The sequence below is a fragment of the Sporothrix schenckii genome, assembly GCF_000961545.1.
Source record: "Sporothrix schenckii 1099-18 chromosome Unknown Cont44, whole genome shotgun sequence".
In the NCBI taxonomy this organism is placed as follows: domain Eukaryota; kingdom Fungi; phylum Ascomycota; class Sordariomycetes; order Ophiostomatales; family Ophiostomataceae; genus Sporothrix; species Sporothrix schenckii.
This window is the reverse complement of record NW_015971145.1, coordinates 5,925,231-5,950,164: the sequence shown is the minus strand read 5'-3', so window position 1 is coordinate 5,950,164 and position 24,934 is coordinate 5,925,231. Positions and strand designations below refer to the sequence as shown.

The window sequence follows — 24,934 nt, the reverse complement described above, 5'->3', positions numbered from 1 at the left end:
CCCTCTTGGGGAGTCTTGGGTGTGGGTTCGTCTCTGGTGAACTCTAGCTGCAGCCGTTGCTTCTTGTGGAGCAGTTGGCTTCGTTGATCCCCTTGAGTGCTGCCGGGCGCACCTTCTGTGCTTTGCTGTTTGCGGTTTGCTTTGCGCCTGCCTAGTTTCGTTATTACGTTCCTGTCGCGAAAAGTGGAGACCTTTGTCCCGCCACAGCCTGTCGTAGCTTCCTGGAAAAGGCTCTGCGGCTGTGAAACAACCTGCAGTCTCGGCGAACAGGCGGAAGGAGCGCACAGGCATTTGGAAGCCGTGCAACAGCGTCCCCCAAGGCCACTGAGGACAGGCAGGCTTTAGCGGGTCTGCGGGCCGTTTTTGATCCGCTCAGCGCATCCAGCCTCGTGGAAAGGTCACTAAGATTGTCTCCAACCTATCGCTATCAAATGTCGACCAGCTCGCAACCGACCTCCGACTAACTGTTCACACCACCCAGTGCACACACCCGCCATGTCGTCCCAGATCGGCCCGGAGCTGCCGCCGCACCTTGCCAAGAGGAAGCGCACACCCGACGATGACGACGAGGAGGGTGGCCGGCGTGTGCGGCTTGCATCGCAGGCGACCAATGCAACAACAACAACAACAACAACAACAACAATCGGACCCGCGGCGCCTAGACCTGGCGCAAAAGGGGCCCAGGGCCCTTCCTTGCCCCCTCAAGGCGCTGTGAACGAAGACGAGATCGCGCTCGACGATAGTGACGACGACGGAATGGACGACGGCGCCGGTGCCGGGCCAGCACTTCCTCCAACCCCCAACAAACCGGCGCGCCCTGTCATGGGACCGACAATGGGCCCAACAATGCCGCCGCCGCCATCGCACACAGGTTCGCAAAGTATGGAAACGGAGGGCTCTAGCAGGGTTAGCACACAAGGAAGACGTGCAAGGTCAGAGTCTAGGTCAAGCTCGGGCTCCGACTCTGAAGACTCGGACTACGGCCCGGCCTTGCCCAAAGCAGGCGACGACCACCGAAATGCGGCAGCGGCAGCCGGTGACGACGCGGAGACGGGCTTGGACAACGATGATGCGCTGGGTGCTTCTTCCTTTGATCCCTACAGTGCCGCCCCGGCACAGCGCGACGACTGGATGATGGCGCCTCCGGCCGATGGCACGGCCACAAGCCGCGCGGCCGACCCGACCAAAATCCGTTCACGCGGGTTTGCCACGGGTCGAGCAGCAGCAGTGGGTGGCGGCGGCGGCGGCGGTGGCGGCGGTGGAGGTGTTGCATCGTCAGCGATCGGGAGCCTCTGGACCGAGACCCTGCAGCAAAAATCCCAGCGGCTGGCAGACACGGTACTGGGTCGCGCACCAGACCCACGGCAAGGACGGCCAAGCGCGACGGCAGCAGCAGCACCCACATCAACCATGTCGCCTGCTGAAGCCACCGCGAACGCTGCACGCGAGGCACAGATCCGGGCCTACACCGCATCAACGCGGGGCAAGAGTCTGTACGATGCACACCAAGAATCACGAAAGGGTGGGAAATCAAAGAAGGACAAGGAACGAGACAAGGAACGAGACGACAAGAAGGACCACGGCCGAGATCGGGATCGGGATCGTGAACGACATCGTGAAAGGGAGAGAGACCGTGACCGTGATGGTGGACGGGAGAGGGACCGGGGAGACCGCGAGGAGAGGAGAAAACAGGACCGCGACCTGGACCAGGACCGAGAAGACAGGAACGACCGAGAGAGACGTCGTGATAGAGACCGGAAGGACCACCGCAGTGATCGGAACCATCGAGACGACCGGGACAGGGGAGACGGGAAGGAGAGACGGAGTACAAGGGACGACGGAGACGACAAAGAGGATAGGGAAGACAGACATAGGCGCCACAGACGCGAGGAGAAGAAGCGAGAACGGCGGCACGATAGACACGATCGACATGATGGACACGACCGTCGTGACCGTCATGACCGTCACGACCGTCACAGTCGCCGTGACCGGGACGACAAGGACGGCTTCGAGGCCGACGTCCGCTCCACCAAACCCACAGAAGAGGACGACGACCCAAGCGCCCGCGCGTTTGACCGTGAAAAGGACATGCGCATCGGTGTGCAAATCAGCAACAAGCAGCGCAGGGATCTGGTCAGCCGCGCCGGTGACTTTGGCGGACGGTTCTCCAAAGGCAGCTTTTTGTAGGACGGGTCCGTATATGATTACAGAGTCAAAAATCAACATGACATGGCATATTTGACACATACATTTCACGCAAAAGACAAACATACTATGAGCAGCTTTGATATATGAGTGGTCCCTCCTCCCAAGACGTACTATTACGCAGGTCAGGGAGAAACACACCATGTGTAATACGCTAACAACTAATGAAAATGAATATAAGGGCGCTGTCTGCAGGAATGTCGGGTCGTGTAGGTAACGGTGTCGTGGGAAGTGACGTAGGAGGTAACGGGGATAGGTAAAAACAAAACGCCGCATCGCATGAACGCCAAGTTATCTTTTTGCCTTGGGCTTCGCCGCAAATTCCAAAAAGCAACTTTAAAAACAAAGGGCTAACCAATCCACCTCAAGCAATGCAAACCGAACGACTTGACAAAAACAAATCCCAGGGAATCAAGTGAAGGGAAGGAGGGAGGGTGGGAGCAAGGAAAGAGACGCAAATAATGCAGAAAACACTTCGTCCCCCGCATAACGAAAAGCTAATTATCGTATATCCATCCCATGGTGTAACAAACAATAAAAATGCTAACATAGTAGACGCTGAAAAATGACAGAAAAACGCAATGAAGAATACCGTAAGGTTCGAGGTCGATGTCGATATGGCGAGGGCGCTGGGATGTAGCGTAGAGTACTTCAAGAAAATTGAGAAGTTGAGGGAAGGGGAGGGGTATAAAGGTGGCGTTAGGTGGTAGGTGGGAGGTGTGAGGTAGGGTTGTTGACAAATGAAGGTTATCGCGGTGGTGCAGGTTGTGTTGCGGCACCTCAGACGTAAGATACGGGGAGTATGTATGCGGCCCGGCTCTACCGGGCACGCACACCAGCCTCCAGCTGTGAGGGCGTCACTTCCGCAGCAGGGGCTGCGGGCTCAGCGGCATTGCCAGCTGCAGCAGCAGGCGCTTGCTCCTGGCTGGACTCGCCGTTCCGCTGGCGGAAGGACCGTAGCCAACCACCATGCGTCGGAGCAGGCTGTTCCGGCAGAGGTTGAACCTCGGATGCAGCGGCAGCAGGCGCTGCATTGGCATTGGCACTGGCGTTCGCGTTTGGCTCGTTCGTCTCGCGTTGGGGGGAAACACGCTCGGCGTCTTGCGCGTTGGCGTTGCGGGAGCCCGGCATGAACCGGGAAGGTAGAATGGCCGACCGCCACGAGGTGCCGGGCCGGGCCTGCATGTTGGCACGATTCCGGTCAGCAGCAACGGCGGCGGCAGCAGCAGCGCCCTGGGCATTGGCGGCGTCGGCACCCTCAGCAGGCGGGGGGCGGGGCTTTGGCGTGTAGTAGTCGGCCTTGCAGAGCGGGCAGCAAGCGCGGCGGCTTGTCAGCCAGGGATCGAGACAGACAGCGTGGAAGGCGTGGCCACAGGTCAGGCCGCGCACGTCGTCGTCGTCCTCGAGCGTGTCGATGCAGATAGCACACGTATCGCCCGAAGTGCCCACACACTCAGGCGGAAGGGCGGAGTCGATATGCTCGTCGTCTTCGTCATCCGAGTGGTTGTAGTGCTCTGGCAGGGAATCCTTGTTGTAGACGCCCAGTCCGACGTCGCCGTCAGCCGACGCGAGCGAGGCGCGAGTAATATCCATCGTAGTAGAATTCGGGGCGGTCGACGTGCTCGGTGCATCGGGTGCAGCATCCGTCGTAGCAGAAGCGGCAGCAGCAGCGGCACCGTCAGCCGTCGTCGAATCGTGCACCAATGTGCCAGCTTCCGCAATCGAGGTGGGTGGGCGTTCCTTGTCATGGGAGTCCTCAGGCTCGTCCGTGGAGGCGCGTCGTTGCCGGCGTTCGGTCTCGTCCACAGAAGCAATGACACCCTCGGCGGACCGTACACTGTTGGCCCGGCTGGGGGCGTCGATACCACCAGTCGTTGGCAGACCCTCCTCGGCACGCGTAGCGACCCACGTCTTGTACTTCAACATGGGAAACTTTTCGTTGACCTCGTCGATGGTCATGAGCTTCTTTTCTCTGCGGCGGCGGCGGGGATGTGGCATATTCTCGAGGTTTATTGGCTCGCCGTCTTCGGCGGCCAGGCGCAGCTGGCGAGCGCGGGCATTATAGCGGAAGCAGTACTTGACACCAACGATAATCCACAGGTTGGTGAACACGACACCAAAACCCAGGGCCACGAAAAACAGCAGGGGCGAGCTGCCCCCGCCGCCGCCGCCACCACCACCACCGCTCGTGGTCGTGGCGCTCGGGGGAGCACCACTCGTGCCGGCAGGTGGAGGATTTGTGGTTGTCGCCGGGGCACCCGAGGCTCCGGGAAGAGATGCACCGTTCGTGGGAGCGGACGCAATGGTTCCCGTTGTGCCAGTCGCGGCGGATGTGATGGCCGTGGCGGTAGTCGACGTGGCCTGTCTGGCTAGTAGGGCAGCGCCCTCGAGCACTAGGTCGATAATCGGCATCGTGTCGTCGGGATCGCCACAATGGACGCGTGTTCACGATCAAGCGTCGACGGATACGTATGGGCTAGAGACTGGAGATAAACAAAGAAAAAGTAAAACGCAGTAGACGAAACGTCCGAGTAGCCAATGTCGGGCGGGTGGACAAAAGGAGAGCCGTCGGGGCGAGGGCTGTACTGCAATGGCAGTTGTGAAACGCGAGGCAAGTTGGTGTAAAAACGAGTCTCAAACGAAATTGGACAGTAGAAATTGGAGGTTCGAAAATTGGAAGCAGGCGCTCGATCGCGAGGCGCTTGGGAGAACACAAATTTGGCGGCGACACACACGTAGATACAAATGTCGAACAACAACCACGGTACAAGGGACTATGGCAGAGAGAAACACTGGCAACTCATAAGGATACGTAAGCCAGAAGCGGAGGATACTTCGAGGATGTCGACGGATGCCAATGGAGGTCGAGATGCGGAATTGTCGATACGCGGCCGTTGCTATCAACAACGAGGTTGACAATCAGCGAGAACAGGTAGAAAAGGCGAGCTTCCGAGAGTTGAAGACGAAGAAGGAAACGAAAGAAAAGAACACGCGTGAAGCGACAATAGGTTTATATCCGGGCCTCCCCGTGGCTCGAATTAGGGAAAGGCTGTCGGATTCTCGTATTTTCAGAACGTCGCACGACGGTTCGGATGCAGAACCGTGTCGGCGTCTGAGGTTGCCTGGGCGAATGAACGGGAAGTCGGATGGGAGGAAGAGAGGCAAACGTGCCAGAAGAGGGCGACGATGTTGCGAATGTGACGATGGGAGGACAAGGAGAGAAAGTGGTGGCAGATCTGGGAAGTGCGGGATAAAAGAGGAAAGGAGGAATGGCTGCCAGAAGGAGGCGGCCGGGCGAGGAATGGAAAGAGCAGTTGGGGGTGGGCGATGTGCAAAAGAGGAGAAGGAGCGGAGTTTAGGTGGGCGCAGGCGGTAAGTTACGAGGTTTAGGGAAGGAGCGCCCGTTTAGTGCCAAAAGGGGACGCATCAGAGGCGGAAAGAGCGGAGCCGTCTGGGGGCCCAATAGTGACGACGCACGCCACCTGAACCAGTGGTGCGGTCCTACACTCAGCACGGACGGAAAGTGTCGTCCGGGGCGTTTCGGTGGGTTTTCTGGTCGCAGGAAGTAGGAAAGCAGGGAAGCAGCGAACCAGGGAAGCAGTGTGCCGTACGAGCAAAGAACAAGGAGGCACAAGATGAGAGGCGAATAGAGGTGCGAAATCAGGAAAGGAAGGAGCAGCGACGGGCTGGATCTACACGAAGAGAAAGAACGAGCGAGCGCTGTGACGACCGCAGAGTTGACAAACGAGCAAAATAATAAAATAAGAAATAAAATAAAAAAGAAATAAGAAATAAAGAAAAAGAGAGCAAAAAGCAAAAAAGCGGGCACTCTGGAAGTGGTGGTGCCGAGCAAGACGCATGTACTTGACAGGGAAGGGGCGACGGAACGCTGAGGGGCCTCTTTCTGGATCTAGTCTGCATCTGGCTTTGCGGTGGGCATCGAAACGCTGGGAGCTGTCAATTTTTGTCGAGCTTGTCAGTGAAGCCAACATTTACGGGGCCTGTCTCTGGGGTGCATTTTGCTGCCAATCGCGCTGGAAACGGCAAGGATGACAGTGCCAACAAGGCAACGTCAGAGATGTGTGCAGGCGCCATACGCAAGGGGAGAGCAGGGGGGAAGGAGCGGAGGAGCAGAGGTGCTGAGGAGGTATGGCCAACAGCGAGGCGCCGCACTAGTCGACTGGTATTGTGGGTACTTGAAAGGCATTACATTCGTACTGGCGTGCAATAATTCTGAGTATGAAAGGAGGCAGGGAGGGCAGGGCATGGGAAGAGGGGGGGCTGGCGACACAACGGCTGTGTCTGACGCAGGTGCTTGACGGCCAAACCCTCCTTCCTGCCCATGATCCCCATTCCCCGTCCTTATGCAAAACGGGCAGGAATGGGCAGTTGCCAATTGCAGCATATTGCGGTAGGCTCCATATAGAGAAACTTCTACGACGTGTTCTGTGTTCTGTATTTGCGGTGCCGCCGGTCACTTGGCATGCGTCCTTTTGTTCATGTTTTGTTGACAGCAAAACTTCCAAAGCAGATGCCAAGGCTCGCAATGCACTGAGCTGGTTCTCGGCCACACAACTAGCGCTTCGTCATCGGGCGAAGGTGGTGTGTTTCGCGTGTTCAAATGGCCACTCCAGTTGTCCAGGGCCCGAGCCAAGACTGCTCTGGAAGCCATCATGTTCGCCATGTTGGTTGGTGGTGTGAACCGTCTGGCTTTTCCAGAACACAAAGGGCCTGGATGGGCGCGTGGCTTGCGCTTGGCTCTTGGGTAGGAGGCGGTTGTGTCTCTCTCTGTCCTGGCCTCTGGGAAGGATGGAAAGCAAGATCGAGGGCAAGAAATCAACACAGAAACGGCCCTGGCAGGTCAAATCAGGAGCTGTCAATTGCATCTCTTTTGTCTCTGGGAGAACTAGCAGCTCGATTACCGACGCGGCTGCATGGCGGCGGCTGCAATCAACAGCACAATGCGAGAAGAGGCGGTTGGTGGCCGGTCTGGCCACTCTCCCTTCACAATGCGGACTTGTGTGATGAGGAATCACCGCATTTTGCCCAAGCCGGCCTAGCCACCAATGGCAAGGGCAAAAGGCACAACGCTGCAATCATTGCAGGGCAGGGTGCGCTGTCGCTGGGATAGGAGGCAAGAGGAGGGTTACGACGAACACGACGCAAACCATGGACGAGCGACAAATGTGCGGCAGCAACAGATTATCCGTTTGCGTCTGTGCGTCTGAAGCGAAGTACGAAATAATTGTGTGCATGTCGTCGACTGGCGGCGTACGGAGGAATAGGTGTGCGCGTGTGTGCTGCTCCGCCTCAGTCTCCTGTCTCCGCGTTTTCAGAGTCTGTTACAGGAGACGCAACACAAAGTTGCGCAGGTAGCATAGCACGAATCTTTCTGAGAGGTTGGGGACAGGGGGTCGCCGTGGCCGTGGCGGTAAGAACTAGCAACAAGGGCCTGGCTAGAGACGAGGAAGCGATGCGACAGGGGTCACATGGATAGGGTATGACAGATAAAACTCGAAATATAAAGCGACGGCACGACATACGGCAGAAACTCCGGGCCTCGTCGTGTTCATGGCAAAGGGACAGCCTCGCCTCCTCCCATTTAACCTGGGAGAGCCAGTTCATGCGGTCGACGCTTAAGACATTAAAAACGACAAAGAAAAAAGGGGGTAACGAAACGAGAAAAGAGCGCGGAAGGAAACAATATTGGGCAATCGCCGGTTTCCCTCTGGTGACGCCGATCTCGATGGGCGGCTAATGTGATTGATGCAAACCAAACCATGGTGGGAAGCATTCCGTCCTCCATACAACGTAGACAGAATTGTGCTCAACTCTCCAATCTCGCGTTGCATGTCGCAGCGGACAGTCTCTCCTGTGCCTCGCGGTCTCAACACGGCGAGGTGCACACACGAGCCTACATGTATAGCGGGCTGGTGATGGCGCAACGCGATGAGAGACATCCTTCTCATGCAGGACCAAGACACAGAGGCCGTAAGACGAGTACCTAGCGAGACTGCAAGACCCAGCGAGACTGGTCTCTTGACCCAAAATGCTGCCCTCAGAACTATGGTGCCAAGAATGCCTTCTTCTTCATATCGCTCTTCTTAATTCCTGCACAGCCATGTACACGCTGTTGTGGAACGTGCAATCAAGCAGCTCTGTTTTCAGTCTTCACTTGGAGTAAACAGAGAGACAGGCGACAGTATATGAATTTCCGGTGTCACGTCCGGCCACTGGCCACGGTCTGGCCTGGAGGACGCGATGCGGTCAACGCGATGCGGCCACAATACATTTTGTTTTGGGCCGACTTTGACTTTGCTGGCCATGCACGCGTCCCGTTTGTCGCAGAACAAATAATGATGATTATAAAATACAACAACCGAGACAAAATACGGAGTACGGTCATACAGACATAAACAATCGCGAGACAACAAAAACACGTCGCTCGGCTGACTCCAGGCCTTATCAGCAGGCGCAAAAGTCTTTGGGCATAATGCAGTTGTGGTGTCCTCAGCCTTCTCGACCAGAATCGATTAACCTTTAATTTTTCCACTCTGCTTTTCGAAGCACTCTCTTTTTGCGTTTTGCGTGTTGCGTTTTGCGCCTCCCACCACCCGCCTGCCTCTCTTTTGCCTTTTCCGACGGTCGATTTGCCTTGATCTGCATTCCTTTTCCAGCCCAGAGCGCCGATCAATCGCCTGCACTGCTGTCATTGTGGAGACTCAACTGGCCGCCCCGTACCTCTTTCTACGCGGCCTATTAAATCCCCCGACCGGGCGGTCGCCCAGGTTTGACCTCCACTGAGCAGTCAGTTGCATGACGCTGTGATAATTCCCTGCAAACTACAACATACATCGTGCGGAGTGCGAAGAGAAGACAGTGTTCGAGCTGGGCTGGAACCCTGACCGCCTTTGCCAGAAGATGCGAGCAAAAGGGATGATGATGTGGAATCCCAGTGAGATGGATGTTCACTTGTCGATACGCATTTCTTTGCTTGTCACACTATCATCTCGTTCTTGTTTTATCCGACGTTTCCGCTGGCCGAGATGGTATCCAAGTACTCAGGATTTGCGAGAAGAAAATACGTCGTAAATACTAAGCAACCTGCTCACAGACGGTCCCTAGTGGTGTATGTCGTATGCCCCGGCATCCTTCTGAAGCATCACAGCTTTTATTTTATTTTTTGCCTTTTTCTTTTTCTTTTCATGAATATACTGTTTACCGTTCATATTCATCCGCCCTCCGTCGTGACGTAAGACCGCGTGAGCCTTCGGGGGAACACAAATAGATACAAAGAAATCCCTCTGAGCCTCACCGTAGCTCGGACCAATCGAGAACCCCTAGACGTCTCCGGCTTGTAGACCAGCCGAACCATCACAGCCACGTGCAGGCGTTGAATTCAAATCATGTCGTACGACGTGGAATTTCCCGTTTCTGGCGAATCCGTGTCTGATGTTGGAAAGCCATTTTGTCGTCGTCATCACCAGCATAGCCGCAGTGAGATGGTGTGTGCCCTTGCTTCTCACATTGCTTCTCACATTCTCGTATCGTTCTTTGTCAACAGCTTTGCATCGCCAACACAGGCCCAATTGCCTCCCTCGTACCTGGCTTTCGTCCACTTCCGAAAGCTACGACACGAGAGCTTGTTTTTTGTGGGCGCCGGATACGACGGCTACGCCCTGGGTGGCCGCGCCAGCCTGGGGCCAGCCACATCGCAAAGGAACAGCAAGTAGCACCAAAGAATCAGCTGAGTCGTTTGACAGCGGCGTCCATCAAACAGAACATCATAACGTCTGGGAAGAATCGATGAAAAGCATGCCACTTTGGCAGAGCACGGTATTCGGACAGAAATGGTCATCCCACAAACACGACGCTCCTGCCTTGCGCGCCCAACGGTGCCTTCTTTTGCTTTGCTGCGTTGCAGCTTCCCCGCTTTGCACTTTGCGCTTTCCGCCTCTCCTCAATGCCAAGCAACGACCATCAAAAGAAAAGAGGAGGAAGGAACAGCCAAGCTTGACCCACCACACCTCATGGCTCAACAGGGCAAGTGCTTGCGCTCTGTGCAGACTGTTTTTTTAGGTGCAAGGTCACTGGACACTCTGAGAAACTGCCTCACGATAGGACGGAAAAAGCCGTCCTCCGTATTAGAATTCTGTACGAAACTTTACCGGATGTACGTGTGCAACATACTTACCTTATCCACGCCCTGACTCTGGAGGTTTTGGTTTATATTACTCTGTTTATTTTTCTCCGCTCGGTGCCGTGGGTAATTGGAACAGAAACCTTATCAACAGCCAGCTTCTATGATCCGCGGAAGGGCACTGTTAGGAGGCAAATTGCAACCGTGAAGACTGTAGTGTCTTGTCAGGTTGGCACTTGGCAGCGCCCTGTTTGTTGGTGGCGCACTCCGACCGTTCTTTGTTCCCTTCTCTTCCTCTCGTAAATTGACACCGACACGTGATCACCCTAACTGATGCAACTAGCAAGATGAAAGACACGGATTAATCCGCTCTTACTGAAACAGGTCACAATTTGAGATGACTTTTGCATCAGTCTTAGTTTCGTCTCACCTGTCCTGAGCCAGTAGTCAAGTACGGAGTACGATGTCGTAGAACAGCTCGGTGCTGACGCCAGATCGAGTGAGACCGCACTGGATTTATGTCACGTGATATATGGACATGGAACGAAGTAGCTGCACTGTGAATCAGTTGCACCTGCCGCTTAACCCCCACCGGTAGCTTCCCCGCAAAAACCTGCGTCACTGTTCACTTTCCATGCAAAAGCTACTGTAGCTCTGATCGCCTCAACTTGGAACTTACACTTTTCCTTGCCTTCTTTTCTTCTGACTTCTACAACACCACGTCTTTGTTCCATTCCATCTCTAGACAAATCACAAAACGACCGCCAGAATGACTGCAAACCCCATGTACGTTGCCTCTGCTATACTGCTTGGCACCGTTGACGTCGACTGTTGCGTCAAGAAGCTTCAGCTGCCCTGTTTGTTTACTTTCAAAGAAGCAACCGATTGCTAACCATGGTTCGGCGAACAGTGTTTTCTTCGACATGACCCTGGGCGGTGAGTTCATCCCTCTTGATTGCTGATAATCTCCTGCTCTGATTTTGATGCCGTCCAAGCTCGGGACGTTCGCGATGGCAGCCCCCAGTGCATACTCTTCGGTCGCTGCCGTCACCCGTCACCAGTCCGCTGACATTGTCCTTCTTGGCTGCAGGCGAGCCCCTCGGCCGCATCAAGTTTGAGCTTTTTAGCGACGTCGTCCCCAAGACCGCCGAGAACTTCCGCCAGTTTGCGACTGGCGAGGACAAGGACGCCCAGGGCAAGCCCCGCGGCTACAAGGGCTCCAAGTTTCACCGTATTGTGCGTCTTGCCGCGTTCATCACGGCCTCCAATCCCCCCCCTCCTCCCCCTAATAGTACTCGTCACGCACTCACTCACTCACACACCCCCCTTTCCTGCAGATCCCCAACTTCATGTGCCAGGGCGGCGACTTTGTCAACGGCAACGGCACCGGCTCCACCTGCATCTACGGCAACAAGCGCCAGTTTGACGACGAGAACTTTACCCTCAAGCACGACGCGCCCGGCCTGCTGTCCATGGCCAACGCCGGCCGCAACACCAACGGCTCGCAGTTCTTCATCACCACCGTGGCCACGCCCTTCCTCAACAACAAGCACGTCGTCTTTGGCAAGGTGGTGGAGGGTATGGACGTGGTGCGCAAGATGGAGGCGGTGCGGACGGGCAGTCGCGGCCCCGACCAGCCAGACCTGGATGTGGTGATTGCCGAGTGCGGGCAGATCTCGTAGGAGCCTACGTCTTGAGCGTGACATTTTGCTCTGCTCGTCTTTCACTGATAAAAATGAAATCCAAAAAGGGGTGACCAGATCCATGACAGAGGATGTTCATATACGGAGGTCTACGAGACGAGATGATATATACTCTACTCCCACGGGATAGAAATGAGGATAGCTGGCTTTTGCGAACCAATTGCCAAAAGGTACGGCGGCCTACTGTGGCCCTAGAAGAAAAAAAGTTTGCAATGGAAACGACTACGTGCAGTGTTGTGTCCAACTCTCAAACTGTTACGACAAAATTTTGCAATTTGTTTGTAAATTTGGTTTAAACATCGTTGATGTTAACTGATCATGTAAATATCTCTCCAAGACCAGATGCGGACGCTGCGTGTCTTGTTGTTACCAGCACAACGCGGACTGTTCCCTATCCGCCCCGTCTGTTACCTGTAAGATGCTAGTTTCTCCATATCGAAATGCAATGCGTGTCTCCGTGTTCCGTGAGCCATGCATGCTACCCGTGCCCATGTTCCGTTGTTCCGTACCCCGTTCCGGACCGATGCACCGTAAAACCTTGAACCTTTGAACGAATGTGAACTTTCACCGTTTATGAAAACAAAGCGAGATACGAAAAATGAGAGTTAAAAAAAAGGGAAATAAAAAGGCTGTTCAAATATGTACAATAGAAGTGAAATGATTGTGAAAAAGTTGGAACTTAGTGCTGAAATTAGAAAGGGGGACAAAAAGATCAAAATGGTATTCTATACATGCTCACTGGGATATGCCTTCCGGGCAGGCTAGGGGGATGGGGTATTTGGCCGTACATGTTGTCAACTTTTCGCCAGTCTCTTACGACCGGCGCACCCGTAGAAGAGTGGTGGCAGTCCCATTACGACCGCCTCCACCAATGCTGCTGGAAGAGGCCGACAGAAATGGCTGGACAGTAAGGGACTGGCCAGGTGTTGGCGTGAAGTGGCTCGGCGTGGTAGAAGGAGAGGCAGCGGAAGGTGAAGACTTGCTGCTGGCAGGGCCCGCAACACCACCACTACTTTCGGAGCTGGGTGGCTCGCGCGTCCGGGTAACAATGAAGGTGTCGGTATCCGTAACCGTAAGCATCCTACCGCCGGTCTTGGTGGATGATGAAGACGGGGTAGTCGTCGGAGCACCACCAGCTGGCACGGTTACCGTGACATAGTGAGGCTCCGTCTCGGTGACGGTGACAACAATGGTGTGCTCATGCTGACCACCGGCATTGACAGATGCCGTGTTGGCTGGCTTGGTGGTGGCAGCAACGGCCGGGCTGGTAGCCGTGCTGTTTCCGCTACCACTGTTGCTGCCAGCACCAGTAGCGGCACCAGGGACCTCGACCTGGAAGGCGCCATTCACCAGCTGGCTGAGGACGGCTGCGTCATTCAGGTCCTGGCTACGAGTGTAAGTCGAGGCAAAATTGTGGGTGATCGCCTTGCTACTGCCACCACTGCCACTACCACTGCCAGCAACAACAGACACATCCATGCAGCTAGTGTAGTGCTGGAGCAGGGTGACGTTGTAGCCAGCCGTCGGGATGTCCGTCGGCGAGCCGGCGGCGTTGAACGTGGGCCAGTTCCAGATCCAGTACAGCGTGTACTTGGAACCAGCAACCAGATCGCTGGGCAGCTGGATGTCGTTTTGGCACCACAGGTCGGCGCCCTGGGGGTTCTCGGCCACCTTGGTGAACTGGGCCTGGCGGGCTTCGGAAATGTTGCCGTTGTTGATCTGGTAGCACTGGCCATCGTCAAAGTTGCGCGTAGCCAGCAGACGGCCGCGGCCGTTGCCGCCGGTGCCGTCGGCTGTCCACTTCTGGAAGACATCGAGGAACAGCTCGTTGTCAGAGGGCTGAGTGGTGCCGTATATGTAGACGGTGCCGCGGTTGAGAGGCTTTGTGGGGTTGACCTCCGGCAGGGTAACATGGCCGTTCTCCTGGTACCGCAGAGCAATGTAGCCACCGGGCGTGACGGTCAGCATGGGGAACTTGGTGCTGTAATTGCCAATTGTCTGACTCGGGTGGCAGAGCGGGTCGGTCGACAGGATCTCGTTGCCCGTGGGGCGGCCGTTTTCTGGGACCAGGAAATCGTCCATGTCATCGCTAAAACCGGGCATGGCGCGCGAGACGTAGCCACGGATGTAGCCCGGAGCGCCTGTCATTGTGCCATTGCTGGCAATGGACATGAGCTGCTCGACCCACGAGTGGGCAGCGACTGGCTGGGCAGCGAGAAGCAGAAGAGTGCCAAAGACCGAAAGGCCAACGTTGTGGAAACCGCACGGCCTCATTCTGAGCGAAAGAAGCAAGAAAACAAGGTTAGAAAGGAGATTCAAGAGCCTGTCTTGAGGCTGGCGTCAGATTCGTATTGAGATTGCTGGAAATGCTGAAATAGCTTGTAGTGTCGAGATCGTCAAGATCGTCGTTCGGGCGTCGATATTGGAAACAGAAGGATTTGAGATTGTGGGCATTTGGTGGGTGATGGTGAAGGAGATCGAGAAAGGAAAAACAAATAAAAAGAGGGAAAGTCGTGAAAACGAGCAAGCCGGGGGACTTTGTCTTAGCGCTGCAGACACCGACGGTCTTATAAAAAGCACAAGGATTCGAAAAGAGGATAAAGGAGTGTAACGGAGTGGGTGAACAAGTAGGGTGAACGACCGGCGTTGATTGTTGTGTTGTGACAAGACAGACCTGCTATTTGAAGGGAAGAAAGAAAGGTGAGAGAGAGGGGACGGTGAAGAAGCCGTTCATGTCCCTTCGGGGGCAGTTCCTGCCTTTCCCCCTCTTTGTGTTTATTTTCTGTACCCCCGCTGCTGCCTTCTAATTTTTACTTGTTCCCTCTGCTTGAGCAAATTTGTGCGTTTGTCCACGTGCCGTTTGCGTCTTCAGGGCATCAAAGGCATTGTCGCTGTGAACAATGAAGAAATTGCCAAATCGGGAAGGAACGATGGACAAATCTCGTTGTTGTTCAGGGAAGGTGGGCGGCGAGTCACCACGTGATACCGGGCAGCAACAAACGGCAATCCAGGTACAAAGAAGGAGCACAGCAAAAACGAATCAGGGAGTAAGAGTGTCGACCTGAACAAGAAACAAGAGGTGGTTGTTCACAAGGCTGTGCGCGTTGGTGACGGTTGTGATGCGGTGGACGATGCGTGACAGACAAGCAGGCCGTGATGTCACTGTAAGAACGGAAAAGGTGGTAGAGAAAGAGTCGTAAAGGAACCTTAAATGGAAGGAACCAAAATGGTGATGTGGATGCAATAAGAAATATGTCAGAAGAGGAAGGAAGAGGAGATTCAGAGGATCTTAAGGAAACAACAACGGGCGTGTCGATCCTGTTATAATCTCTGTCTCTCACTCTTTGTCTCTCTCTCTCTCTCTCGTGGGCATCGTTTCTCAGAGCCGCGTGTGTCCTGGGGCCATCGTTTCATGAGAGGGCGAACAAAACGGGGCCAAAATGACGACCTGGTTTGGTGGCCAGCCATCGGCTCATGTTCACTTCCACCTTCATCCACATCCACGCCCACGCTCACGCCTGTATTGCCATGCAGGCCTCGTCTCTGGAACCCGCAGACGGGAGCCGGCAGCCAAAGCTTGGCGCTGCACGCCCATTCCATCTGCGCCTGGACTCTTGGGTGCTTTATTCACTGCTTCTGGCGTCTCTGAGGGCGCGGGAAGGGGGGGGGCCAACACCTCCGTGTCGATGTCGCGTGTCAGGGATCGACGGACCATATCTGGCTGCGACGAAAGGATGGAAAGGGATCTTGATGGGGGGTAGGCAACACCTTGAGGGAGGCTAGAGAACAGACCTCAGGAGACAAGGGACACGGCTGGATGGGAAAAGAGATTGGAGACGAGGCCAAAGATACGTCGGGTAAAGAGGCAACATCCGATGACAAACTACTGAAAGAGGACACAGGAAATCCGGACGAAGAAAAACGAAAAACAGCTAAAGTCACAGCACAGACGACTGCCAGCCAGTGGATGGCGGATGACAAGAACAAAGCGTGCAAGGACGCACAGGCGTGACAAGGCAGTGGGCGCCGCAATCTGAATAGGCGCGGAGCTGTGTTGGACAAGGAAAGGACAGGTACAGAGAGTATGACTCTGTACGGCTTGTCGACTCTTGTCACTGGACACACGCCGTCACCAAAGCACGCACACGCCCTGGCAGCCGGTGTTGTGCGCAGACCCTCTCCATCGGGACGACGTTTCAGATCTCCCGCAGGGGACACGATATGAAAAAGATTGGTGAGTGTGGAAAGAATGGGAAGAGCAGAAAAGGAACAGAGAAAGAAAAGAAAAAGAACAGGACGAGAAAGTCAAGAATGGGCGATTGGCGGCTAGCGAACCAGGGGGTTGTTGTTTGGGGTATCGCAATTGTTGACTCCACCAAGATTGATTGGATGAAAGCGTCAGATTTTGGGCGTTTGTGGAGAGGCACCACACCAGACTGGGCCCGCGACTTACACGACAGATGGTTTCGCTCGCAAATTGCAATACAAATACAAAAAACTGCAGTCGCCTTGATTTCGGGGCATTTCGTGTCGGACGATGGCCGAGACGATGGGCGAAATGAGAACAGAACCCCAAATGAGGACAAAGGACAAGAAAAAAAGGAAATGAGAGGGCGAACGACAAAGTAGGAAAGGTGCACATGACGGGCATGCCGGATTGTGGTGGGCGGGTTGGAAGTTTGATGCTCGTCGCCGCTTCTGTCTGTCTTTTCCAGGTCGTCTCTGTGTCTGTCCTGCTCCCTCTCTGTTGCTCGCCTGACCTTCCTCTTCTCATTCCTCGTCTGTGCGCGCTGTCAAAGGTGTCCAGTATGATCGCCATGCAGGGGAAGGCCATGCGCAATGCCAAGCAAAGCATTCTGGCAGAAACGCAGCGCACCAGCACGAAACGAGGAGAGAGAAAAGACGAAAATAGGCTTTAATCATCCGTCATACATGGCTGGTGGCCCCCGTAGAGTCGACTTGCTGTTCTCTGATCCGCCCGTGTTGCGCCCTCGTTCCTGGATCGTGAGCGAACGGCTTCAAACCTTCACGGCAACAAAGAAAACAAAAACAGGGAGACCATTACAGGCAGAAAAGAGATCGTCTCACATCGCCCTCACATCTTTCGTCTCCTGCCGCGTCACAAGGCGTCTGTCGGAGGATTATGAAAATAAAAGGATCGCGAAAGTGGCCGTCTTTCTTCCGGCCGGCTAATTTTGCTGTGCGACAAGAGAGGGTGGAGGAGGACGAGAAACGGGAATGCCTCACAAGAGACGTTTCTCCAGGCCGTCGGGCTACTTCCCTTGGCTTGTTTCTCTGCGGTACCTTTTTTGTTTCACCATGTGGATTTGTTTCTAACAAAAAAAAAAGAGAGAACGACGATGGTCTCGATCATGGCGTTGCTGTTGCGGATAGACACGACCATCGGGTTTCAGACTCAATGAACGGGAAAGAGAAGTGCCCAAAGGACGGAATCGTAGCGAAGCTTTGCTTTTCATGGAAAAATGAAGGCAATAAAACAGAAAGGGACGAGTCGTCGCATTCTTCTTCAATTGTGGGTCTGGGAAAGCATCCTGTCGAGCTTCGTCGTCTCTTTTGTTTCATGTTTCGTCACCACATATCGTTTCCTCCATGTGGGACATTATTGGCCCTGTGGCGCGTTTAGTAGATCAGTACAGCGGGAATGAATGACACGGAAGGAATTGCTGCGTACAAGTAGGTTTTATGGAAGATGTTGTATTGTAAATGATTAAGATGGCCAGGTTGCTGCATAGTTGCATAGAGAGTATCAAAAATAAAGGCACAAAATGAGGAAGAGAAGTGAAGAAAAGAAAAAGAGAAAAAAAGCAAGTCACAAAAGTAAAAGAGCTAGCAACTCCTGACCAACAAATAATAGACCAAAAAGCAAAGTGCAATCCAAAAAAAAGGAACCCTAAAAACCACCAAAAAGAAAACAAATCCCACATGAGTTCATATTAGATTTTTTGCTTTTGCTGTTGTTCGTTTCCTATCCGCATCATGTTCATTACCGCCAGTTGTTGAAGCCGTTGTGGTTGAGCTTCGGCATGGACGCCGCAGGGAAGCCACCGTTGCCGCCGTCGAGGCTATCGGACCGGCCACGCTTCTGGCCGCGGGTTTGCGGTGCTGTGGAGGTCGTGGTCGAGGTAGGCGCACCGTTCACTGCCGGCCAACCCTCGAGCGCCGACGTCATGTCGTTGGCGTCCCAGTCGGGCAGCTCACTGGCACCGCCCGTCGTCTGGTGGTGCTGGTGAACACCGGACGTACCACCACCACCGCCGCCGCCCGCCAGGAACGGGTCAATTTGGACCGACTGCTGATGGTGCTGGGCGCGGTGGGTGTTGTGGTGGCTGTGGTGGTGGTTTTCCGCACCGGGCGAGCTACCCGAGGCCGTCGAGCCTGCCGACATGAAGCTCAGCTGGCTCTGGAATCCCTGGGGGTGGTGGGTGTAGGGGTTGTTGCCACCGTTGTTGGACGCACCCACGCTGGCGGCTGACGACGGCTGCTGGTGGTGGTCGTAGGGCGAAGGGAGAGAGGCTGTGGGTGGCGGCGTGGTCAGGCCGGCACCATAGGCAGCGGCCGTCGTGTCCAGCAGGTTGAGAGGCGACGGCACGCCATAGGGCTGCGGTGCCTGCGGCGACAGCGAGTGGTGCTGGCGGTAGACGGTTCCCGCAGGAGCCGCGGGGTTGTAGCCAGTGGCAGTCGTGGTCGACATGCTGCTATAGCCGGTGGCTGCAGCCACAGCCGCTGCCATGGTGGGATCCCAGGCCGCGCCGCTCAGGTGCTCGCTCATAGCGGCATTGAGATGCTGCTGGTAGCCCGGGTGCGGCGACATAATGTTGTCGCGGCTCGTGGGGTAGCCCATCTGCTGGTGGTGTGCCGGTGTGTGCATTTGCGGCTGGTACCGGGCCTGGGCCTGGGCCTGCTGGTGCTGTATCGCTGCTGCCTGCTGCTGCTGCTGTTGAGCCTTGATGGCCGGCGTCACGAGAGCCTGCTGTTGGTGGAACTGCGACGTGGGGTCAATGGTCGTCAGGAAGCGCCAGCCAGTGCCCGCGGGGCTCTTGACCACCTCCATCTTCTTTTCGTTGACGCTGTAGACCGTCTCAAAGGTCCACAGGATCACAGCGCGGCGTGTCCAGGTCTGTCCATCGGCGGCGCCATCGTCTGGCGGCGACGAGGTGGTCGTGGCCGACGAAGGACCGCACGACCACAGCTCCTGGAGCATGGCAATGTTGCGAACCAGATCCATCTGCGTGGGAGGCGCACCATTGCTGCCGTTGCTGCCCGAGGATGAGGTCGACACGAAGCTATCATCGCCCGTCTCGTCACCAGCATCGTTGCTATGGCGGCGTGAGGTGGTGGTCGTTGTGGTCGTCGTGGTCGACCCAAACGAGGACCGCTTGCTGCTGCTGCTGCTGCTCTTCTTGAGGGAGCTGGCGCGCTGGGTCGTGGTGTACATCTCCGAGCCGTCGCTGCCGTTCTCGGGCTCCAGCGGATGCTTGCGGTAGCCGGTGAGCATACTCAGCATGGTGGCCCATTCGGGAGCCGGGAAAGGCACGGCCAGCTGCTGGCGGCGCAGGCGCGAGCCGTGGAAGCAGTCGCAGTGGCCGCCGTTGCCAACGCCGTGGCAGCCAGGGCGGTGCATGTACTGGTTACCAATCTCGCGCGTGATGACCGAGACGGGGACCTGGTCGGCATCGTTGGTGCCCTCGTCGGCGGTGGCACCGCTCGGCATCAGCTCCCATGGGCGAGCCAGGCGGGTCACCGACTTCCAGCGGTGGTTCTGGAGGTTGGGCTGCTCAATGGTGACCTCGACGAGGCTGTTCAGCTCCGAGCCCTCGGGGAACCGGTCAGGCTCCTGGACGTCGAGGGTGACGTGGAAGTGCAGAATGTCGCGCAGGTCGTCGCGCACAATGCCGTCCAGGGCATCCATCATGGGGCCGGGGAAGCGCTCCTCCCAGTCCTGGGAGACCTCGCGGACGGAGCTGGCCTCCTTCTGGCTGAGAGCGCGCGTGTACTCCTGCAACAGGGTGCCGCGGATGATCTTGCCACGCTCGGGCCACTCCTCACGCTTAAGGTTGAGACCGAGGTGCGGGTACATGCGGCCGTCGAGGGGCAGACCATCGCTCTTGAAGGCCTCGCCGCGGCGGTGGCCCTCGCTCTCGAAGCGGACGGCGGACGAAGACACGAGAATCCAGCAGAGGCTGGGGCGGACCGCCACGAGGGCATCAGACGCCAACAGCTGGCCAAAGTACTCGTAGTTGGGACGCTCGTCGGGCAGGCGTCCCTCGAAGAGGGCGCGCAGGACCGGGTTGTCCTTGAAGGACTCCTTCTCGACAACGTCCTTGCGGCTGTCCTCCTTCTTCTCCTTGCTGGGGAAGAAAAAGTGGTCTGGGTTGTTAGCAGCTGGGCCGGTACTAAAAATCAGTATTAGGTAGGTAGTGTGTTGACAACGTACAGCACCGATGGTGGATGAAAAAGTTCTTGAGCACCTGGATGTGGCTGGAGACCTGCTTGCGGCCACGGGCCATCTTGCGGTCGGGCTTCGCGCCAGGCGGCAGCGACAGGCAGTAGGCGACCCACAGGTACTCGCTGATGAGCATGTTGCGACCATGCAGCTGGCCGCGCATAGCATACTTCTTGCGGCCCATCTGCGGGATTAGCAGAAGAGCGTCGAGGAAGGCATCCTCCAGGACGTCCGGCCAGATCTGCTCGGTCTTGTCGTCCTTCTCACCCTGTTTCTTGCGGTAGGCCTGAAACTGTGGCGACAGGTAGATGGGGTTGACATCCGTGTTGGTCTGAGCCGCTGCGGCCACCTGTAGCGCAAGGGCGGTGTTGTTGGAGGCGCCACCCGTCACTGAGTGGATACCAGGATGGCCATAGTAGGTGTTGCTGAGCAGGTTGTTGCCCGCCAGCGGGCCGGTCATGCCGGCGAGGCTGCTCGCATTGTGATGGCGAACAACCGACTGGCGTCTTGCCAGAAGCTGCTGCTGCTCGTTGTGATGGTGTTGTGATGGTTGCTGGTAGAGAGGCTTGGCCAGGGACCCTGCCGAGTACAGGTTCTGCTGCTGCTGCTGCTGGTGCTGGCTGTGGTGGTAGGCATTCTGCTGCTGGCGGTCAAGCGACTGCGTAGGCACAATGGGAGGCGTGGGAATGGAAGGTGTTGGCGTGGCAGAGGCTGGCGTGCATGAGACAAGCGGCAGCGATGTGGATGCGGCCGATGAGACGACGGCTGGCACGGCGGTGACTGGAGAGCAGTAGCCCGAGGCCGGGTTGCTGTTGCTGGCACTGTTGGGGCCGCTGGCATGGGGTTGCACATTGCCAGTGGATTCCTGAAGGGGAAGACGATGGTGGCGAACGGCGGCGACGGCCGACGCGTCGGCGTAGTCGGTATGCTGTGAAGGCAGCACGGGCATAGAGACCTCCATGGCTCGGAGCATTTACACTGAACAGAGAATGCCGAAGATTCGTAGACCGAACGACAGAAAAAGGTCGAGACGAGTCGTTTTGGAATGCGAGGCGAAAATACGAAAAAAGACTCAGGCAATTGTGGACATGCTAGACAAGGTAGATGCCTGTTGAAAAGCAGGAGCACGGAGGAACAAGGAGGCTTTGTTGAAGAACAAAGAAAGACACAGTCGAGGACAATGGAGATGTGTGTATGTCAAACGTCTGTTTTCTCAAGGAGAATGAAGGACAAAGACTAACGAGCGAATGAAAAATGCAAAACAAAGTGCAAAAGAGAGCAGTATCAAGGAAAGTGATGCCGTGTAAAACGACGAAAGCAAAAAAAGGACGCTGAGAATGAATGTATGCCCCTCTGTTTGGAAAAAGAATGGCTGCAAGGGAATTTCCTTTGCAAAAGAATGGACGAGGGACGGAGAGTAGGCAAGAGGAGGAAAGGAGAGAGAAGCTTGGATTGTCAAGCCATGCCAACAACGAAGGAACGAGCGGACCTCGTCATGCCTTATAAGAGACGAGAATGGGGCACTCGGCGATGCCAACGCGTTTTGACGGTCTCGCGGTCTGAAGAATGCAGCCCTCCATTCCTCGCGCCCGCGTGCCAGTGCAGGAGATTTGATGGTGTTCGTAGGGAGGAAGAGCAGGAGGAGGGGGTGGAGAGCGAGCGTGTATGCGAAGAGACTTGTGCATACGGCTCGCCCAGTCCAGGAACACGCACGGAAACACACGTATCTAGCCAATCCAATGGAGACGGCGTACCAAGGAGGTTCAGGAAGGGAGGCCAGGTCCGGCCTTGCCCCTCCAAAAAGGACCGTGGTCAAGGGAACCGGCCTCCTTACAAGTGGATGCTCACCGGGGATTCTCGCCGGGTGTATTGCGTGTACTCGGTAGTCCAGCCAGAGAACGTGCCAGAGAAGGTACCAGAGAACGTACCCGTAGCAATGGTAAGCGGGAGGGAGAGAGGAGCCCACCTGGCTTCAGACCTCTTCATCAAACGAGCCCACTCTTCACCGTCTCCTTGGGGAGGAGGGAGAGGGAGGGGAGGGCCAGCTCTAGCGATGAGCAAGACCAGTGGTCCGATGAGGGGAGAAGCACGATGGGGTAGTTGTTGTAGACTCCGGTGGGGGAGAAGGACGAAAAGGACGTGGAGGACAGACGAACAGAGGCCAAAGTGGGTTCTCCAGTCTCCTTTGGCTGCTTCTTTTGTCTTGTCCTGTCCCTGGGGATGAGGGAACCGAAACAGAGACACGAGCCAAGCTGTCTGGCTGTCTGAGGCGCCGAAGGGGAGGAGTGCAACTGGACGAGCAGACGTCGATGAGCATAGTGTGGCGCCGTTGTGCAGAGTGTAGAGTGAGTCGTGGGCGTGACACAGGTACCGAAGTGGACGAAGTAGTGAAGTGGATGAAGTGGATGAAGGGGGGGAAGGGCGACAAAAAGGGCGGATGCATTAATTGTACAAAGGGAGGGCTGAACACAAGGGCAGGAAAGAGGCATCGGAGCGCTCAAGTGGGAAAGAGCCTTTTTCTTCAAGGGCAGGAAGGCTCGATGGGGCAACTTCAGCCCCTGGCGTGGCTCGCACTCTAGGCTGGGCCAGGGAGAGTTTGACAGGCGCGTTTAAAGAGAGAGGTGGTGTGCAGACAGCTGAGAGCTTTCTCGAGCAGGCGGGGGTTACGCGTTTCCGAGCTTTCTGGAAACCCGCTGACGATGTAGCAAACATCGGAGGCGATAACGATGGGCCGTGAGGCGTGAGTCGTGCGGCCGCGAGATGTGATCACGGCCTTGCTGTTCTTGGCTGCAAGAGCAGGCACTTTTTCTCACTCGAGAACAACGAGAAGCTCGTCTGGTCGGTCTGCCACCGCGTCATCTCGTCTCTCTTTCATCAGGATTTTCTTGACGCTTGATGAGATGATTTCCCACGAGACATGTGCATTCTTCACGATGACGGTTTGAGCGCCAGGTCTTTGGCAAGCCAAGCTAGCAAGAGGGCACGACGAGCCTGAACACGAGCAGAAAGGACCATACTGGCATGCAAAGAGATGAGATTGGGGAATGGTCTTGAGAGAGGAGGGGGCGTGTAAAGCCGTGTAAAGCCGTGTTCCTGAATATCAGGTTTCGGACGTGATGATGTCGCGGGGCATCGGCAAGGAAAGCGCGGGGGCGAGGCGGCGGTAATGACTTGCAGACGCGCAACAAGACTGGAAGGAGCGGTAAAGAAGAAGAAACTGGAAAGGAAAGAAAGACGGGTGAGTAGGCGAGTCGTGTGGGGAAGGTGAGCTGGCCTTGCTGGCAAGGCTCTCCCTGCAGTCGCCCTTCTTTCGAACGGAGCAGGAGCGCACGACAGCAGATCCACAGCGCACCAAAAGGCGCCAAAAGGCACCAAAAAAGGCACCAAAAAGGCACCAAAAAAAAAAGGCAGCACATCCTTGCGCTGCTCTCCCGCCCGTCGTCTTGTCGGCAGAACTGGGCCTCGGAACTGGTAATGCGCATACGATCTACGGTGTGTTTGTGGCAAGCAGGTCGAGCAGTGCCTGGAGTGCTTGCTTGTTGACTGTTGCCCAACACTGACCGCGTCGGAATGCAAAATGCGGGAGGTGAAGAATTCAAAAACAATCAAAAACGAATGCCAGTGTGTCTCCAACCACAACACGAATGGCCAGCATGCTGTGAGCTAACCCGTGTGACGTGTTTGCCAGAGCGATGTGCAGATATAAAGTACACGCACCGGCCCACCGTCCGCGGCTTTGCAACGCAACAAGGACTGCATACTGCATACTGCATACGGCAAACTACATAAAACGGGCACAAACGACGGCCGCCGCGATGAAGGGATGTCGTAGATTAGATGTGGGGGCCTGGCCTGGCGATTCTTCATCTCGTTTTGTTCACACGACATAAACGTTATGTCAGGTCGGACGGCGTGCACCGATGCACTTTGCAGCTGGGATCTCGTGAAGAAAGGGAGGTTGCTGAGTGGAGAGACAGAGCGAGACGCGCCCAGGTCGCAGACGTATCTTACATGCCCTTGCAGCGTACCTTTCTGGCTCGAGCGCTCCTGACAGGCCCTGGCCCACTAAAGCCCACTGTATTACGACATTTATATGCAGGCACTTCCACATCGAGCACCTTGGTGCCTTGGCTTTCTCTGTCCTTGCTTTATTCTGGCTTCGATTATCTCTGATCTTTATCGACTTTTCTTTTTCCTTCCAGGATGGGCTAGATCGTGTCGTTGAGGATGGTGCAAGTCCTCTGCATCCAGGCCACATCGCCAACACAGGCTTACATTTGACGGAAGGGTCGTGGGTTGGCCTGGCCGAACGCGACGTAGACGGACGGAGCCTTGCGTGGCCCGAGCTCGGCCTTGTCGTCCGAACCCCTTCGCGTGCCGCTGCCACAGAGGCCGGTTCCTGATTCGCTCTTCCTGTCAGCC

At 55.9% G+C, this 24,934-nt stretch overlaps 10 protein-coding genes across 10 annotated transcripts; 7 read left to right on the top strand and 3 right to left on the bottom strand.

The window, feature by feature from the left end:
• Positions 1–495: 495 nt before the first annotated feature.
• Positions 496–2,187, top strand: SPSK_09011 (uncharacterized protein; the record flags this gene model as incomplete). Its single annotated transcript, XM_016735592.1, has 1 exon — positions 496–2,187. One exon carries the CDS (start codon positions 496–498, stop codon positions 2,185–2,187), a length of 1,692 nt encoding a protein of 563 aa, XP_016588593.1.
• An 837-nt stretch (positions 2,188–3,024) lies between these two features.
• On the bottom strand, positions 3,025–4,617 carry SPSK_09090 (ring finger domain protein; the record flags this gene model as incomplete). The annotated part of the gene is made up of 1 exon (XM_016735670.1): positions 3,025–4,617. One exon carries the CDS (start codon positions 4,615–4,617, stop codon positions 3,025–3,027), a length of 1,593 nt encoding a protein of 530 aa, XP_016588592.1.
• A 445-nt stretch (positions 4,618–5,062) lies between these two features.
• On the top strand, positions 5,063–5,774 carry SPSK_09779 (uncharacterized protein; the record flags this gene model as incomplete). The annotated part of the gene is made up of 2 exons (XM_016736349.1): positions 5,063–5,577; positions 5,624–5,774. The coding sequence occupies 2 exons, from the start codon at positions 5,063–5,065 to the stop codon at positions 5,772–5,774; spliced, it is 666 nt and encodes a 221-aa protein (XP_016588591.1).
• A 3,837-nt stretch (positions 5,775–9,611) lies between these two features.
• SPSK_10088 (uncharacterized protein) lies at positions 9,612–9,938 on the top strand (the record flags this gene model as incomplete). Its single annotated transcript, XM_016736645.1, has 1 exon — positions 9,612–9,938. One exon carries the CDS (start codon positions 9,612–9,614, stop codon positions 9,936–9,938), a length of 327 nt encoding a protein of 108 aa, XP_016588590.1.
• Positions 9,939–11,114: 1,176 nt separating this feature from the next.
• Positions 11,115–12,027, top strand: SPSK_09644 (peptidyl-prolyl isomerase H (cyclophilin H); the record flags this gene model as incomplete). The annotated part of the gene is made up of 3 exons (XM_016736216.1): positions 11,115–11,131; positions 11,341–11,581; positions 11,683–12,027. 3 exons carry the CDS (start codon positions 11,115–11,117, stop codon positions 12,025–12,027), a joined length of 603 nt encoding a protein of 200 aa, XP_016588589.1.
• Positions 12,028–12,861: 834 nt separating this feature from the next.
• On the bottom strand, positions 12,862–14,322 carry SPSK_09184 (uncharacterized protein; the record flags this gene model as incomplete). Its single annotated transcript, XM_016735761.1, has 1 exon — positions 12,862–14,322. One exon carries the CDS (start codon positions 14,320–14,322, stop codon positions 12,862–12,864), a length of 1,461 nt encoding a protein of 486 aa, XP_016588588.1.
• A 1,166-nt stretch (positions 14,323–15,488) lies between these two features.
• SPSK_09886 (uncharacterized protein) lies at positions 15,489–16,060 on the top strand (the record flags this gene model as incomplete). The annotated part of the gene is made up of 2 exons (XM_016736453.1): positions 15,489–15,805; positions 15,832–16,060. The coding sequence occupies 2 exons, from the start codon at positions 15,489–15,491 to the stop codon at positions 16,058–16,060; spliced, it is 546 nt and encodes a 181-aa protein (XP_016588587.1).
• A 628-nt stretch (positions 16,061–16,688) lies between these two features.
• SPSK_10142 (uncharacterized protein) lies at positions 16,689–16,967 on the top strand (the record flags this gene model as incomplete). Its single annotated transcript, XM_016736696.1, has 1 exon — positions 16,689–16,967. The coding sequence occupies one exon, from the start codon at positions 16,689–16,691 to the stop codon at positions 16,965–16,967; it is 279 nt and encodes a 92-aa protein (XP_016588586.1).
• Positions 16,968–18,052: 1,085 nt separating this feature from the next.
• SPSK_08393 (uncharacterized protein) lies at positions 18,053–21,473 on the bottom strand (the record flags this gene model as incomplete). Its single annotated transcript, XM_016734992.1, has 2 exons — positions 18,053–20,462; positions 20,509–21,473. 2 exons carry the CDS (start codon positions 21,471–21,473, stop codon positions 18,053–18,055), a joined length of 3,375 nt encoding a protein of 1,124 aa, XP_016588585.1.
• Positions 21,474–24,407: 2,934 nt separating this feature from the next.
• SPSK_09933 (uncharacterized protein) lies at positions 24,408–24,915 on the top strand (the record flags this gene model as incomplete). Its single annotated transcript, XM_016736500.1, has 2 exons — positions 24,408–24,514; positions 24,612–24,915. 2 exons carry the CDS (start codon positions 24,408–24,410, stop codon positions 24,913–24,915), a joined length of 411 nt encoding a protein of 136 aa, XP_016588584.1.
• Positions 24,916–24,934: the final 19 nt, after the last annotated feature.